This window comes from Andrena cerasifolii, chromosome 7 (genome assembly GCF_050908995.1).
Source record: "Andrena cerasifolii isolate SP2316 chromosome 7, iyAndCera1_principal, whole genome shotgun sequence".
NCBI lineage: Eukaryota > Metazoa > Arthropoda > Insecta > Hymenoptera > Andrenidae > Andrena > Andrena cerasifolii.
Genome location: NC_135124.1, coordinates 15,194,406 through 15,209,087, shown reverse-complemented (window position 1 = coordinate 15,209,087; position 14,682 = coordinate 15,194,406). Strand labels below are relative to the sequence as shown.

Genomic DNA, 14,682 nt, shown 5'->3' with positions numbered 1-14,682 from the left:
GTCAGACCTGTGAATCCACTCTCTGTCTCCATACTTTTAGAATCTTCTAAAACCCTAAAGCGTGTATTTGAACACACATCGCTAAACAAAACGCTAAGGAATTAGGCTAAGAATGTATTGGAATATCGGCCCTATCCGCTAATGACGGCGCGTGACATCGTCACGCATTTCAATCGATCGGTGGTTTCGCGCGTGCTCGTTCGCGCGTCACGTGACCAGAACGCCTCGTCGCGCCGCGAGGCGCCCTTGCGCCGTTGAATCGCGGTGGTACTGTGCGCTCGCGTTTTCGTGTTTGACGTGCCTGGTCTCGCGTCGTGTGTTTACGCGTGTGACAAGCGAATCTCTGCTCCCCGGGATACTGCTCTGTCGTGGAAGGATGTCTGCGTCCGATTGAAGCCGTCGTTGGACGCCAGTCCCTTGGAAAGATGCTAGCGGAAAGGCGACGCAGCGTGCTTAAGGTCGCCGTAGGAAGTAAAGACAGACCGAACGTGAGTCCACTATCACGATCGATCGCTTCTACCTCCCCTGTTCTCCCTAGTTCGAAACCAAGGCCACGACCAGCTGTTATTCACTGTTGAAAAGCACCTTCTCCAGCGGACATAACCTCAAAGTTTAAGCGAAGCGTCCCGCGATTGAGGTTAGGATTCGCAGACCCCGTGGGCATTATCGTTATATTAGGCGCATATCTTCTGTCGCGACATACGAAGGGGAAGTCGTGTCTGTACATCGATTAAATTCATTCGCGATGATGTAACGACTGGCAGCCTCGTGATCGACGAATTAAGTGGTGTCAAGTCGTCAGTATCGCCGCGTTGGTTATCTCGATCGCCGGCGTACGTGCGGTTCGAACGGTCGAACCGTCTCCGCGAGCACTTCGCTGCTTCCGCTGCGTTTATCATTATTCGTATCCGAAACAGGATACTCGTTGCTCGATCTTAACGCAGCGCCGGTTTCATGTCGGCAACCATGTAGATTGCAGATAGAATTATCATGATCGTTTTGTTCTGATTTATTCCTTGCAGCGTCGAGACAGATTCCAGTTATTAGAGGAGGGAAGTGGATGTCCAGAAGGATCTCTGAAACTGTTTAGCTATTCCGAGAGGCTCGGCAGACGTATCGTTCTAGTGGGCAGAGTCAACACGATGGAAGTGGATAGGATGGAGAGGAGTTGTCAATTATTTATCTCGAGGTTCACGCTTCCGAGGTTCACGCTTCCGAGGTTTAGGCAGGACCCTGGGGGGGGATAGATTTGTTTCACCGGAAGCCGAAGAATCGAGGACAGACTATAGCGTCACGAGGGCCTGGCCACGTTGCCAATCGAGCGAATCGCCTAACTCGATTCGCGTTTTCAGCTCAATAGGGTCAACTACGAAATAATTAAGATTAATGCAACTCATGGAAAAAATTCAAGGGACAAGCATTTCTTCCGCGTGACCGCGACTCGTCTCTCGAGCCGGGAGATGAGTCAATTGCTCGCTCGTGTGCTATCGACTGGCGTCAAGCCTTCTTTCCTTTCGTTGCAGAATAAAGAAGATAGGCGACGAAGAAACCATACATTCAGTGTAGAAAATAAGCAAGACTTCCCATACAATTGTACGCGGACCTTTCCCTAAATATCGAAGATGGAGCAAAGGTGCTTTTCAGTACCAGAAACACCGAAAATGGAGGGTCGGATGACTAAGCCTATAACATATAGCGAACATGAATTCAGCGTAGGAAAATGTGCGAGGGGAACTTGAGCTGGTGGCAACGTTAATCGATCAGCGGAAATTGACCCGTCGCGCTTCGTCGCCATGACCTTGCGATTTCACGGCTAACGATATTCGTTGGAGGCGTTAAACGATGAAGGAAGAACAACGAAATTGCCGGAGAAGTTACTGGAAGGGCCTTACGATCGTCTTGATCGTTCTAAATTATTCTACATTCCCTAATAGTTGGATAGTCCACCCCTTTCACCACGCATTTGCGTTCGTCGACGAGTCTTGTCCAATGCTACACGTGTAAGTTTCGGTATACCCGGGAATTTCTTTTGCCCTTGGCGTTCGGCTCGCTCGCCGCAAACTATTTAATTGCCCCGTGCAGTTTACAAGAATCCATAGAAAAACGTTAAACTTACAAGCACAAGAGTACTTAGCGTCATAAGTTTTTCATGGATCGAAAGAGTCATGCGCGCCAACCGAATTCGATCGGAATCAGAGGTACCTATGAGCTGGCCCGTTCCAGTCTTCGCGTGTCGCCATAACGGGGGCAGAATTTCAATTTCAAGTCACTCGAAGCTCTTCGTTCAGCTGTGCCGATCGTCCGAGATCGTTGTCTATACCTGCGGACCCTTTCGAACTCGACGAACCGAGTGGAAACTTTTAACGAACGCCGCGAAGTAAAAGCTTAAGCAGATTCAAACGAGGACCGCGCGACCAACCGGCGCGTTTGTTTTAAAACTCAATTGGCGGAACGTGACCTATCACGATGTCGGTACCAGCCGAAGACTTCGCTGCACAGTGTTTGAAATGAGAAGTACTAAGCAGAATCGATCCGCTGGGCGGCATCAGACTCCAATCAGCACCCATTATCCGGTGTCATTCTTTCTGCCACTGTTTACCCGGTCACGAGGCACGCCGGCCACGTTAACGCATTCAACATTCCTCGAGAAGAACGACCGGCATCGACGCCTATCTACACGTCGCAGCTACGTAACGCGCCGGGGGACCGTGGACGCGTGTACAGCACCGTCATCGTTACGTTTCCTCGTTTCATCGTTTCCACGCGACCGTGCCCGCGATCCTTGGGCGGATTTCCTACGCGCCAAACGGACGATTGAAAAGCTGCGGTGGTGGGGCCTGCAAGATAGTCAATGCCTCGTGGTCCGGTCGCCTTTCAGTGTCGCCTGTTCTCCTCATTCGGGATGATGTTTCGTCCCCTCTTCACCTGCTGCTGTCTTCCGTTCATCGCTGGAACGTCCGCGCGAGCCGAGCACTGATCGACCAGGATTTCGGCGAAGAGGCTTCTCTGTGTCTCGACGAGGGACCACGTTTACTTCCACCACCGACAACTTGATGCTTTTGGTCCCCCCGCGCTTATGTTTCGCTGTGCGAAGCTTGGATGACACCGGGCGCCAGGCAGCTGTACTGATAAACGAAGAGCACGGAGGCATCGGATCTGATACTCCCCGCGGAAGCTTATCTATTTCGTAACGCCGCCGTGCGATATAAATATTGTGAATTGGAAACTAACTAGGAAGAATTCGATTGGAAACGGTGAGTCAATGGCGTTGGTCACGTGCTTCGCCGCCTATATCTCATTCTTCGTTACTTTCATTTATTGAGAGCTGCGAGTGTGGAGGCAAAGTGTTGGGTAACGTGCCATGTGGTATTTGCAATTAATGGTCAAAGTATCCGATGATAACGCGGCTGCATATGTTCCTCTCTGTCTGTTCGTTTTCGACGATACGATACAAAGATGAAGTAAAAGTCGAGCGCAAAAAATATATCGCTGAGACCACTGCGATACGAATACCGAGCAGAGATACCCCGCGGCCAACATTTTCATCCTGTGTTTGTAAACGTCGCGGTTTACTGCTTACCATAATATGTATACACGTTTTTTTTGCACCATCATCGTTTCGCTCTGTGCGGTGTGTGTGCACAAGTGGCCTCAGTTTTTTACGTTCAGAATGAGTTAGGCACACGTAATGGTCAATTTCTTCTGATAACATTCGTGCGAGCAGCTATGGGGGCGGCGTTTTGTAGATTTCAATTTTGCCCAAGTCGCGAGACGTTGCAGCAGTGGTAACGCGCTGTTCGCTCGTCGAGGATCGTGCTTATGGAACAGATGTGCAGTGAGAGATCGCTTTACCCTATCGAGGAAGGGAGAATTCAGGGGTCGAAGCTACCCTCGAACGATTCATTTGCCCGATACAACTGAAACATCCAAGGTCTGCATTCCCTCGAAGTTCTGTGCGAATTACCGTAGGCTCTTCTAGGGAATTTGAAACATGACTCGCATAAGATCGAAATATCGATCATCGATCCATTATAAAGTCTGACGGCAGAGACGTTCGTCAAACTCAACAACTCGCACTCGAGTTACACCGCGAAGCTCCCATTGTTCCAGCTTTAAACGTAATGTATAACTGAGATTGCGACCAACACTGTTCGATTACACAATATCGATGCAAATGGCGGGAAAGAGGCGGCTAGGCGATAGAACTGTGTCATTCGAGCACGTGCCGATTGAAAGAGGAAACGAAGCGCCGTGAAAACTCATAGCAATCTCCTAATCACTAACGACACCGCACAGTTGTTACATACGAGTAATTGCAGAAAAGGACAAGTTACAACGGCTGCGTTATAAATTATTAGTTACACGGAACAACAGCCGCGAGAATTTCTTATAGCAACTCCAATACACACGAACTCGTGCAACGAGCGTTTACTTTGCGAAGGATTTTGCATTATTCAATCGCCTTTAAGTAGATAAATCGTTACTTCAGTCCCTAATCACTAGAGATACTGTACAATATTGCAATATAAGTTACCAGGAAATAAATTACGAGTTATATAGAAGAATAATCGCGAGAATTTCGCTAACGTTAAACGCGATCGATCGTCTTGGAAATATTGGAAGCGTTTAACGTGGGCGATTCTAATTTTAGCGTTGTCCTTTTTCAACGCGGTTCTCGTACACGTGAGTAAATAAAAAAATACATAATCATGCGTTTTAATGCCTGTACACGCGGAACAAATGTCGAATACTCATTACGCTTTGTCCAATGCCTAGAACAATATTCACATTAGTGTAATATACCTGCCTATCATTTCGTAATTAAATTAGTGTCGCGTTTCCTCTGAAGTAATGCAGCTAATGAGATTATTCTTCATTTTTATATGCAAAGGTACGTCGTAACGTAAATAAAAGGTAGATAGAAAGTATGTATCCGAATGGAGGAAAGTGAAGCCGCGTGACTTCCGCGAAAGAAGGTGATTCTTTTGTGGAAGCGTCTCCCTGGCCTCCCACGCAATTATGGTCGCAACCTTTGAGACCCGATGAATTTTCAACGACGCTGGTCGAATGCCGCGTATATGAGCTCCGTGTCGGAATTTCATCGCGCCCCCGCGATTCGTTCACACGCTATTAAATTCTAGATATTTCATTCCCCCGACCTTATCGACTCCAGGGCACTAATAAAGACGCATTGCTAACATTGCTCGCACCATTATGCTGTGAGAGAGTTCACGCGAAATCAATGCATTCTGTCCTTGGAGCCTTTTCAAGTTGTACAATTCGTGTCGTCATCAGCCCCTATTCATAGTGTCTGCTTTTTCAATAGAACAGCGTTGAAGACTGACGAGGCTACTCTCAATAGCAACATTGTACACTTTTTCTGACCGTTGAAATAGGAAATATGCCTTTAATTAGGGCAATTAACGGCCGGTATACCTCGCGGCAGTGAGCACACGTAAGTGTCTAATGACCGTCGATAAGACAAAAGCAGCTCGCGATCGCGTCGCCTCGAGGAAGTTACATAAAAGTGTAATGAATCTGTACCCGTAATTCGTTGCGTGAAATTGCGCCACCGCGTCGCGATCAGTTTACGACTTGCTTGTGAAAAAAAAATACGGGGAACTTGAGTTACCTTGGATCTGGAGATCCTCGGTTGTGTTTTTCATGCGAATCGATTTCGCGCGGTAACCGATGCACCGGCGCTCCCCTGTGGCGATAATGATGCAGATAGGATGCGGTTAATAATTAAATCATCGAAGCAATTTAAGTGTCGCTTACCCGCTATCATCATCCATTGATTCTTATTACCATCGCGACGAGGCACGGCAGTTGCGCTGTCGGTGTGCGATTCAATTAAAAGACGATTCGTCATCGTCTAGGTAAATGAATGAGGCGCGATTAGAGTTTGTGACTCGTAGAAGAGTAAAAGCACTTCTCTTTAATGAATCGGGGATTCTTTGTGTTGCAGAATCCCAGGTGATCCTCGATCACTCCCTCTTACCGTTCGGGCAGCGAGGAATCAGCGGGAAAATGGAAGACACACAGAGGTGAGAAAGTCGATCTAAGATCGCCGATACTACGTTAAGCTCAGCCGCGAGACCATCGCCAGGATGCGTGCAACACTGTAATTACGTGAATTGTTAATCAAATCCGTGATAATTTAACCCGCCAATGGCGTTTCGCGACTTATCTTTCCGTATCATTGAAAATTATCGACCAGCAACGGCGAGGATAAGAAGAAACTAATCGCGAGTGTGCCGCTAACCACCATGTGACTCGGTGTCTCTACTTTTTCTCCTTTCCATCTTTCTATAACCACTGATACCTTGGTTTATGTAAAAACACCAATTGTATCTATTACGCAGATACGAAGAGCATACCATATATAAGACACGATCGCCCTGCAGCCTGCGCAAACTGAGAGGTAAAGGAGTTCTCTTCAAGCTATAAATCGTAAAATAAGCAGAACGGTAAAGACATAAATAAAGTGCAGTTGCAAGAGCGAGCGTCGGGAATGTTGAATAGCTTTTTGATTCCGACTCGTTGGACCGATGAGCCTTATGGATCACAGAACGCCTTCGCGTTTCCAGACATGGTGCCAGCTCGGGTGGTTCTGTACATGCTGTCGTTCTCGGGCTTCACCGTCTCCTTCATGATGAGGAACGACATCAACATCGCCATGGTGGCGATGGTGAAACCATCTCCGAACTCGTCCAACGACGACGCGATAACATCTCAGCATTGTTACGCAACGCCGAACTCGTCCTACTATAACAACAATACGGTGGCGAGGAATGAGGTAGAGTGGCCACGGATTCACGATAAATTGCCTATAATGTGAAGTCCCATCTTGCTTGAACGTCCCGGCGAACGCCGAAACCGCAAACTCGCGATGTACCTTTCCTGGAACGCGCACTGTTCCCTATGCTGTCTGGTTGAAACAGAGATTCTTCCATAAAACAGTCAAGCCGCTTATTATTTAGTGGAAGGATTTGAAAAGAACGTAAAAGACAAAGGAAGCTTCTACGAAGGTTGGAACCTTGAATGCCGGAAGCCGCAACGTTCTATCATCTCGAATTTTAAATGTCTGAATACCTAAGTCGGGGGATCTTGCGAAAAGAGGCTGGCGATTTACAGAGTTCCCTGTTCAACTGTTCACGTGTATATTTCCCTTTGTACTTTGTACCAATGCTAAAGTGTCTTGCAACCTGTCTTTCTTTATTTCCCTGTCGACGAAGTCAATTTCGGAGACGTTGCTACGCTCGTATGTAAGTACTCAGTGTCTATTCAATCGCAGAGATCGCTCCGATTGCGACCCAACCTAGCCGGACAGGAGTTAGGAAATGCGTCCACGTAACATCACGTGCATGGTCGTTGCAGTATTGGCATGAAAATCGTATTACAGAATCTTAATAATTATCACCGCCCCGGCGGTTAGATAATTGACCGCGCCGAGGAAATTGATAGAACGATTAACGTTACGATCGCGTTACGTTCCCCTTCGCGATAATCGGGGACGAAGACGAGAATCGCGTTCGGCAGACTCTTACGCAACGCGGCTTTGCTTAGCAAAAATTAGTCACCAAAATCCCCATTCGCGATAGAGCACCGGGAAACTTTAATCAACCCCACGAGGACCGCGATTAATTGCCACTCGATTTTAATTCTCAACCTTTGCACATGGTGTTTCGTAACTGTCGTTCCTGATAAGCGTTTGGATCGATATCGCGTTCCCACGTGTTTCTTTCAACGAAAACAGGGGACACGGAAAAAGGCAAGTGCGATTTGCTTTCTATGCAGGATCAAGGGGAGTTCGATTGGAGTCCGACCGTCCAGTCTGCCATCAGCAGCTCGTTCTACTGGTCCTACATACTGTCGCAAGTGGTCGGCGGCGTTCTCACGCAGTACTTCGGGACTAAAACGGTTTTCGGTGGCTCGCAGCTCGTCACGGCGATCTGCAGCTTACTGATGCCGTCCGCTGCTGGGATTCATTATGGCGCGATGATCGCTCTGCGCAGTATACAGGGCATTGCCAGTGTAAGTTTCTTCGGGGAATCGGTCCCTAAGGGGAGCCTCGAAGACGTTACATTATCCATTTCGAGATTCAAGAAATTATGGACAAAAGAAATCGTTATTGCAATCACAGTTTCTGTGGGGTTTCAAAGTTGGAACTCTTGAATTCCTTGGATTTCAGTTAGAGTATTGAAAAATTAGTGAATTGATTAAACAAAAATGGTCTTTGCTCAGGGACTCACGTGGCCCGCAATGTACGCCATCGTCGGCCACTGGATTCCACCCGTGGAACGTTCGCGCTTCATGTCTTCCTTCCAAGGTAAGTCCCACCAGGAGCAAACGTCGGATGCTTTCTCTTCTGCGATATAGAGAAACTTGGATATGTACGGCGCCGCATTATCCGACAATGTCCTCTCTCGCAATTCTCTCTATCGCTCCTTTTTTTTTTTCTTTCGAATTCCGTTCAGAGTACAGCGATCCTGTTGATACTAACGCACGCTTCTTTCAGACACGAGAATGAGGGAAGTTTAAAATGAGAAGCTTCTCGACTCTGCTTCGAACAGTTTTGCTTTTTGCCGTCAAAATTCTCGGTTCCAGATCTGGAGAAACACGTACTGTCAGTCGATCGGCGAAAAATTACGGTTTCACTTTTCTTTCGATTGGTTCAAGCTCCACGTGGCTGCATTCGACGGGCCGAGGGGGTATACTCAAACAGCGACCGCTCAACAGCATGAGAACGGCCGAGTATACTTCCAGCTGATAGAATCAGCCGTGCTCGAGGAACACCTTCTCCTTCGTCGTTCTCTATATGTGTCTGCCTCTACGGAAAATAACCTAACATCCCTTCCGTTCACGCTCTCCCTCAGGCGGACCACGATCGATAACACTTTTGGAGAGAAGCATCACGATGCATAATTATCCTCTCCCCATTTTCTTCCGTTTCGATGCGTAGAATTCACGTCGGCTAGCCTTGGTGCGTGTAAAGTCCCTCTGCCGCCGTCGGGAGCGCTGAAGATTGGTAGACGGCGTCCTTTAGCCGATACAGGGCTTTCGAATCAGTTGATCCTTCCGCGCTACTAGATGCAGCGGCAAAGGGACCAAATTCTCATATCGACTCGCCATGAAACGCTGTACCATGTTAATAGTCAAGGCTGGATCGTGTCGGTGTCTAATCGCCTCGACGGTTAGAATCTTTCTTCCCCGCTCTTGATATATTTTCAGGTATAGAAGTTTCACTGTCACCCGCCGCTAGGCAGCATCGCCCGCGCGTACATCTCTCACCCCCCCTCGTACTAAGTCTCTACTTGAATCGCTTTACAGGGTGAATTATAGCTCCACTGCTGAAGAGCGATCGTCGCCACGCATGAATCGTACACGAGCCAAGGCGAAGCCATTCGACAAGCATCATGTTTCACCTTCCTTCCGGGTCGTGGGGTGCGCCACTCCTAACATCTAGATTATCTATATTCAGGGTTCAGCTTCGGCATCGGGATCACCTATCCACTGTGCGGCTTTATAATCGCCCACTTCGGATGGAGGGTGGTATTCTACACCACAGGCAGCATCGGTATCCTGTGGTGCCTGTTCTGGTATATCTACGCCTTCGATACACCGGCGGCGCACCCGAGGATATCACAGCAGGAGCTCCGGTACATTCAAGGAAGCGTTGGCAACCAAGTGCACGGGACTAACGAGGTACCGCGGGCAAAGGCCGCTACTGTCTCTTGAATATCGGTTCACCACCTTCTCGGACTGACTTTCCAATCGGGTTCCATCTTTCGTTTTAATCCATCGGGCTATTCTTTGCCACCAAGTCTGAGCACTCGAAAAGAGTTACAGTAAAGACACTCTTTTTAGTCCCTCCATCCATTCCCATCCTGGGCATGCTGTTCTTTATCGGCAATCGTTTGCATTACCTTCACGCTGCCAATCTCAGTAACAAGTACCGTGCATTGCGAGTCGCGGGTGATGATTGTGTTCTCTTTGCTGTCACGAAGAGCATGCCAGTTCCGTGGAGGTCCATTCTCACGTCGTGGCCAGCCTGGTCGATCGGACTCACCACCTTCGGAAGGATATGGGTGCACTACATCTTCATCATTTCCGGGCCGATGTACATGAAGAAGGTGCTGGGATTCAGTATTCAAGCGGTACGTACTTCGCGTGTCCTTTCCTCCTCTCTAGCGTTCCTGTGAAAACCGGTTGATGTCTTTGCAGAACGGAGTTCTCTCAGGATTGCCGTTCATCTGCAGTTACTTCAGCTCTGTTGCGTTTTGCTACATGGCCGACGTCCTCGTCACACGGCAGATCATGTCCCTGACAAATGTTCGCAAGGTGTTTACTGCCTCCTGTAAGTTTCTGCAATTGAAATCATTGAATTCAAAGCATCCCTGCTTCTGTAGAAACGCGCGCGGCAGCTGAAACATGTGATTCCTTCTTGCAGCACAAGTAGTTCCTGGTTTAATGTTAGTGCTGATCGGCTATTTGGGCTGCAACATCATTCTGGTTTTAGTCGTGTGGTTCACAGCCGTCACCCTTATTACCGCTGCCTATGCCGGAGCAATGGCAAACATCGTTGACATCGCGCCAAATTTCGCTGGTAAGCTAGAGGCGAGACGTCGATCTCGCCAGCGATCCATCTTGGCACGCAAATCTCTCAATCGATCACTTTTTCGCAGGTCCGATATTGGCGTTTGCGCAGACAATTCACATGTCCGCGAGTTTCCTGTCTCCGATCGTGGCTGGTTTGCTCACCCAGAAGAGTGTGAGTGAAGGATATTATTCAATTTTAATCCGATTAGAATATTATTAGAAAGCCAGATGAATGTGTTCACGATAAGTCTCACTTGTGTTAGAGAATCTAAGATTTCTGCGGCTGCGGTGCTGTGGGCTTGAATTTTAGTTCTATTTAGAGTACATTCGATCCTCAGATTTACAAATAATAGGATCTACTCACCCAACCTGCCGATTTGAACATTTTGAAGCACTCGTTTCTCTGATCTCTAAATGTCTATCTTCGGCGTGATTTGGTTCAGGCATCAAAAATTCAATAGCTTACGGCCTCCGCGGCGAAAAATAACGTATAATTCATTTCACAGCAAGCCCTCGATGCCTGGAGGCAAGTGTTTGGAGTCACTGCATGCGTGGCATGCGGCACCTACGTGATCTTCCAAATTTTCGGCACCGCTGACATCCAAGCGTGGAACTATCCCGATCAAAAGTATCCGCAGTCGGTGCAGGAGGACTCGCAGCCCTTGAACGAATCACCTCAGAAGAACGGGAAGATCGTTAAGAACCGATTGACCGTTCACGAGGAAGCGTAACACGTACGAATTACAATGTGGTACATTTGTAATTCGTATCATACAACACATTGCAAACGCTTCTCGTTTAGTCTCGCTAAGGGACGAGCGAACGAAACGTCTATATTTTCGTAACGTCCTTGTATCCGTGTAAATAGCACCCGTAGATCATGTGGGAGGAACGATGTACACGTCAGAGTAATTTACACTGTAACGTTCAAAGAATAGTTTCGTCAAGGTGTCTCGAATAACGCTTTTCGGTTTCTCCCTTCTTGTGTCACTTCTCAAAACAGCCCTATCGAGGCGAAAGCACAAAAGCTCGCAGCGTTCATCAACGGTTGCCTAACATTTCAGCACCTGAAGCGACCACCTGCGTATATTCTCTGTGATCTATACTGAATTTTCGTATCGAGACCTTCATCGTTGCCAGACCTGTAGAGAGTTAGCAAGCTAGTAGTTTCTTTGTCTAAAACGGTTTTTTTGCTTACAAGATGTCATATTACCAGGAATCAGAAATGTATGACGTTTTTCGAACGGAAGACGCTGATTTCTTTTTTAGCGGGAAATAAGCTTGTGGGGAGATTTGAGAATCGATGCTCTTAATTAGTATTCTCTTTGCTTGAGAGGCAAAAAGGCGGCTTAACTAGGGATTTTGTCTTTATTAACTACGGAATTACACAATCTAGGGAGTTTATTTAGGAGATTGTTATATATTTTTTTAAATTAAAGTACCACGGTAGCAATATCCCTCCAGATTATTGTCGTTGATATTCGTCATGCGAGAAAGGAGATTTGTGAACATTTCCCGCGATCTTTATATGCTTAGGTCTATTTGCAAAAACACACGGTCCCATGACCGTCGAATACGCAATAGAATGGACAGTACAATATACAGAAAAGATAGAGATCCTATACTATATATACTGATCAGTGTCTTGGATCGAACACCATTCTCAGTTTCTTTTTTTTTTTCCAAAAGAGGTCTGATATGAAGATTTCGAAACACCCCTAGCTTACTTATTTAGTACTTACGTTTTCATTACGGTCATTCTTAGTTTGATTTTGATACTTACTAGTCACTATTCATCAAATAGAACGATTAAAATAGGAAAATTCATTCATTTCTCTTCGGGAATTTTTCGTTTTAGCTTGATACTTAATGATTCCATTTGTAAGGTACACAATACACATAGTTAGGAGAATGAAACTTACAAGTATTGTAACTTTAATTATTTTTATATTGGCCCCGTTTAAATACTATAACAATAAGTCACGCGGTTCTGTTCGTTATTTATAAGCGAGTACTTCACAGTACACTGGAATACTTAATAGCCTGTAATGAACGAACGGAAGCAACTTGAATGGAAACAGCCCCTCGTATTAACACGGGTACAAAATGCACACGAATTGTACACGTAGAGAAGATCCAGTTTCCTTCGACAATTTTCATTCAGGACCTGCGTGGTTGGCCGTACAATTAATTTTAGTTGGCGCGATAAGCGTCTACGTGTACAGTTCTGTGCCTTTCGTGTGTCATGTGAAACCACACACGTGTCTTTTGGTCATTGGTATCGTTTGAAATTGTAATTCGGAACCATTTTCTGTAACCGAGGATTCGGTTCACAGGCTCCGGTCAGATTAATGCAGATCGAATAAGCTCATGTCTGGGTAATCATTTTTTATGGATAACTTGGAATAATATCGATGGACCACGAGTGTCGCTCAAAAGAAGAACTGCACCCACTTTGTAACGAAATCGATTTAACGCCGAGAAATCCGTGGCACTGACTGTGATGTCCGGATGGATTGGTACAGTTATACTTTATATATATATACACATATATATGTGCGATTATATATATATATGTATATATAAGTAAATAAAAAATATATAATTTCGCTCAACACTGCGTTCTCACTTGTCAATATATTTCTTCATCTCTTCCAACAAATGAATCCTCTGGACTTCGTTGAAGGAGCACCATTTTCAAGAGAAGCAAAGGATTGACGACGTGGCTTTCAATTCTTTGTACGTTCTTTATGCGAAATTCTTTCGATAAATCAATCTATACGAACGATTGCATCATGCAATCTTATTCAGTTTTTGATTACACGATAACTGAGTCGACGCGGTGGGACACGTGTTAAAATATTACAGGTGAACGAATTCCCTCGGACTCGCGGAACAATCGGAAGATAAACCGTGGGAATGACCTGGCGTTTGCGAGATAAAGAATTCCGAAGAAAACAATCAGTTTGCGCATTCGATTTATCTTCTCAAGGTGTCACCGTGATATTTGTTGCGAGTTTCCGCCAAGGATAGATATCGGATCGCGAGATAACAGATGCACCGAACGTTCACGAAATTCATAATGCGCAATTAAAGGAATGCGATGATTAAATCCCCCAAACGTTAAAAAAAACCAAGCCTGCGATTTCTGTATAAGATGTATTTTAAAAATCGCTATCAACTTTGATAATGTCCACGTCAGTCGATAAAAATAAGACATTCCACTTTACTGTGACAGAAAAAATCGTCCAAGCGTCCGACTTCCAGCGCCTGTCCTTCGGATTCTCAAAAATAACACGTTACAAGGCGAGGAGACCGCCGGAGAAGCACCCACGCATACGAATTCGTGAGAAATTCACCAAGAATAGCGTTCTTCAGTGCGGTGCACAACGATTTCCGGAATCGAGACTCTCCTGAGTATTCTCAGCGGCCGCGGTTCAATCAATTCCCCGCGAATTTGTTTGCGGTGCCGGCCGCGAAAACAATCACGCGATCAAACCGACGGACGGCGAGACGCAAGAGTCCCCCGTTCCGAAACGACGTCGCTCGGCAACCCTTTCTACAAAAATGCCGTCCGATCCGCGTGTCGGATCAAGGGTAACGATCGGCGGCGCGATACAGCGCCGTAATCTCGATCGTTCCCCGTGGGAAAGACGTCAATGGGACACGTTTTCGCGCAAGTATTCTGGAAATTACCTGCGGGCTGATCGTTTGTTTGTTACACTATAATACTCAATTGAGTGGCTGTTGACGTCAAAGGCAGCAAGTACGCAGATTAGATATGAGCCGACCTAAATATCTCGCCTCGAAGTTAGTCGAATGATGGAACTCGCAGACGGAAACGACGGAACAGAAGGGAAAACCAAAAATAAAGGAGATGAGAAGAAATGTCGAAGGAAGCCTCGCGAGGAGGTGGGTGGAGCGGGGATGGTTTGCTATTTGCGGAGCGGATTCGACGGCGTTGTAGGTCAAGTACGAGAGCGGAGAAAAAGGACCGATCGCATGCTCGAACTTCGTACTTTGCGCGTTGCGAAGTCGGATCGCTAGCTCGGCTGCGTATTGCCGGTCGATCCCGAGGCG

General features: G+C 46.7%; 1 protein-coding gene across 5 annotated transcripts; it reads left to right on the top strand.

Moving 5' to 3' along the window:
- The first annotated feature begins 266 nt into the window (after positions 1-266).
- LOC143371422 (vesicular glutamate transporter 2) lies at positions 267-13,217 on the top strand. 5 transcript variants are annotated; one of them, XM_076816575.1, is made up of 12 exons: positions 267-458; positions 5,969-6,047; positions 6,366-6,424; positions 6,591-6,799; positions 7,801-8,037; positions 8,248-8,332; positions 9,485-9,708; positions 10,011-10,160; positions 10,228-10,360; positions 10,454-10,609; positions 10,689-10,774; positions 11,109-13,217. In XM_076816575.1, the coding sequence occupies exons 2-12, from the start codon at positions 6,031-6,033 to the stop codon at positions 11,331-11,333; spliced, it is 1,581 nt and encodes a 526-aa protein (XP_076672690.1). In that variant the 5' UTR covers positions 267-458; positions 5,969-6,030; the 3' UTR covers positions 11,334-13,217. The 5 variants fall into 5 exon arrangements, with proteins under 5 accessions (XP_076672690.1, XP_076672689.1, XP_076672688.1 ...); XM_076816574.1 differs by having other exon boundaries at positions 267-488; XM_076816573.1 differs by lacking the exon at positions 267-458 and adding an exon at positions 2,446-3,254.
- The last annotated feature ends 1,465 nt before the right edge of the window (positions 13,218-14,682 follow it).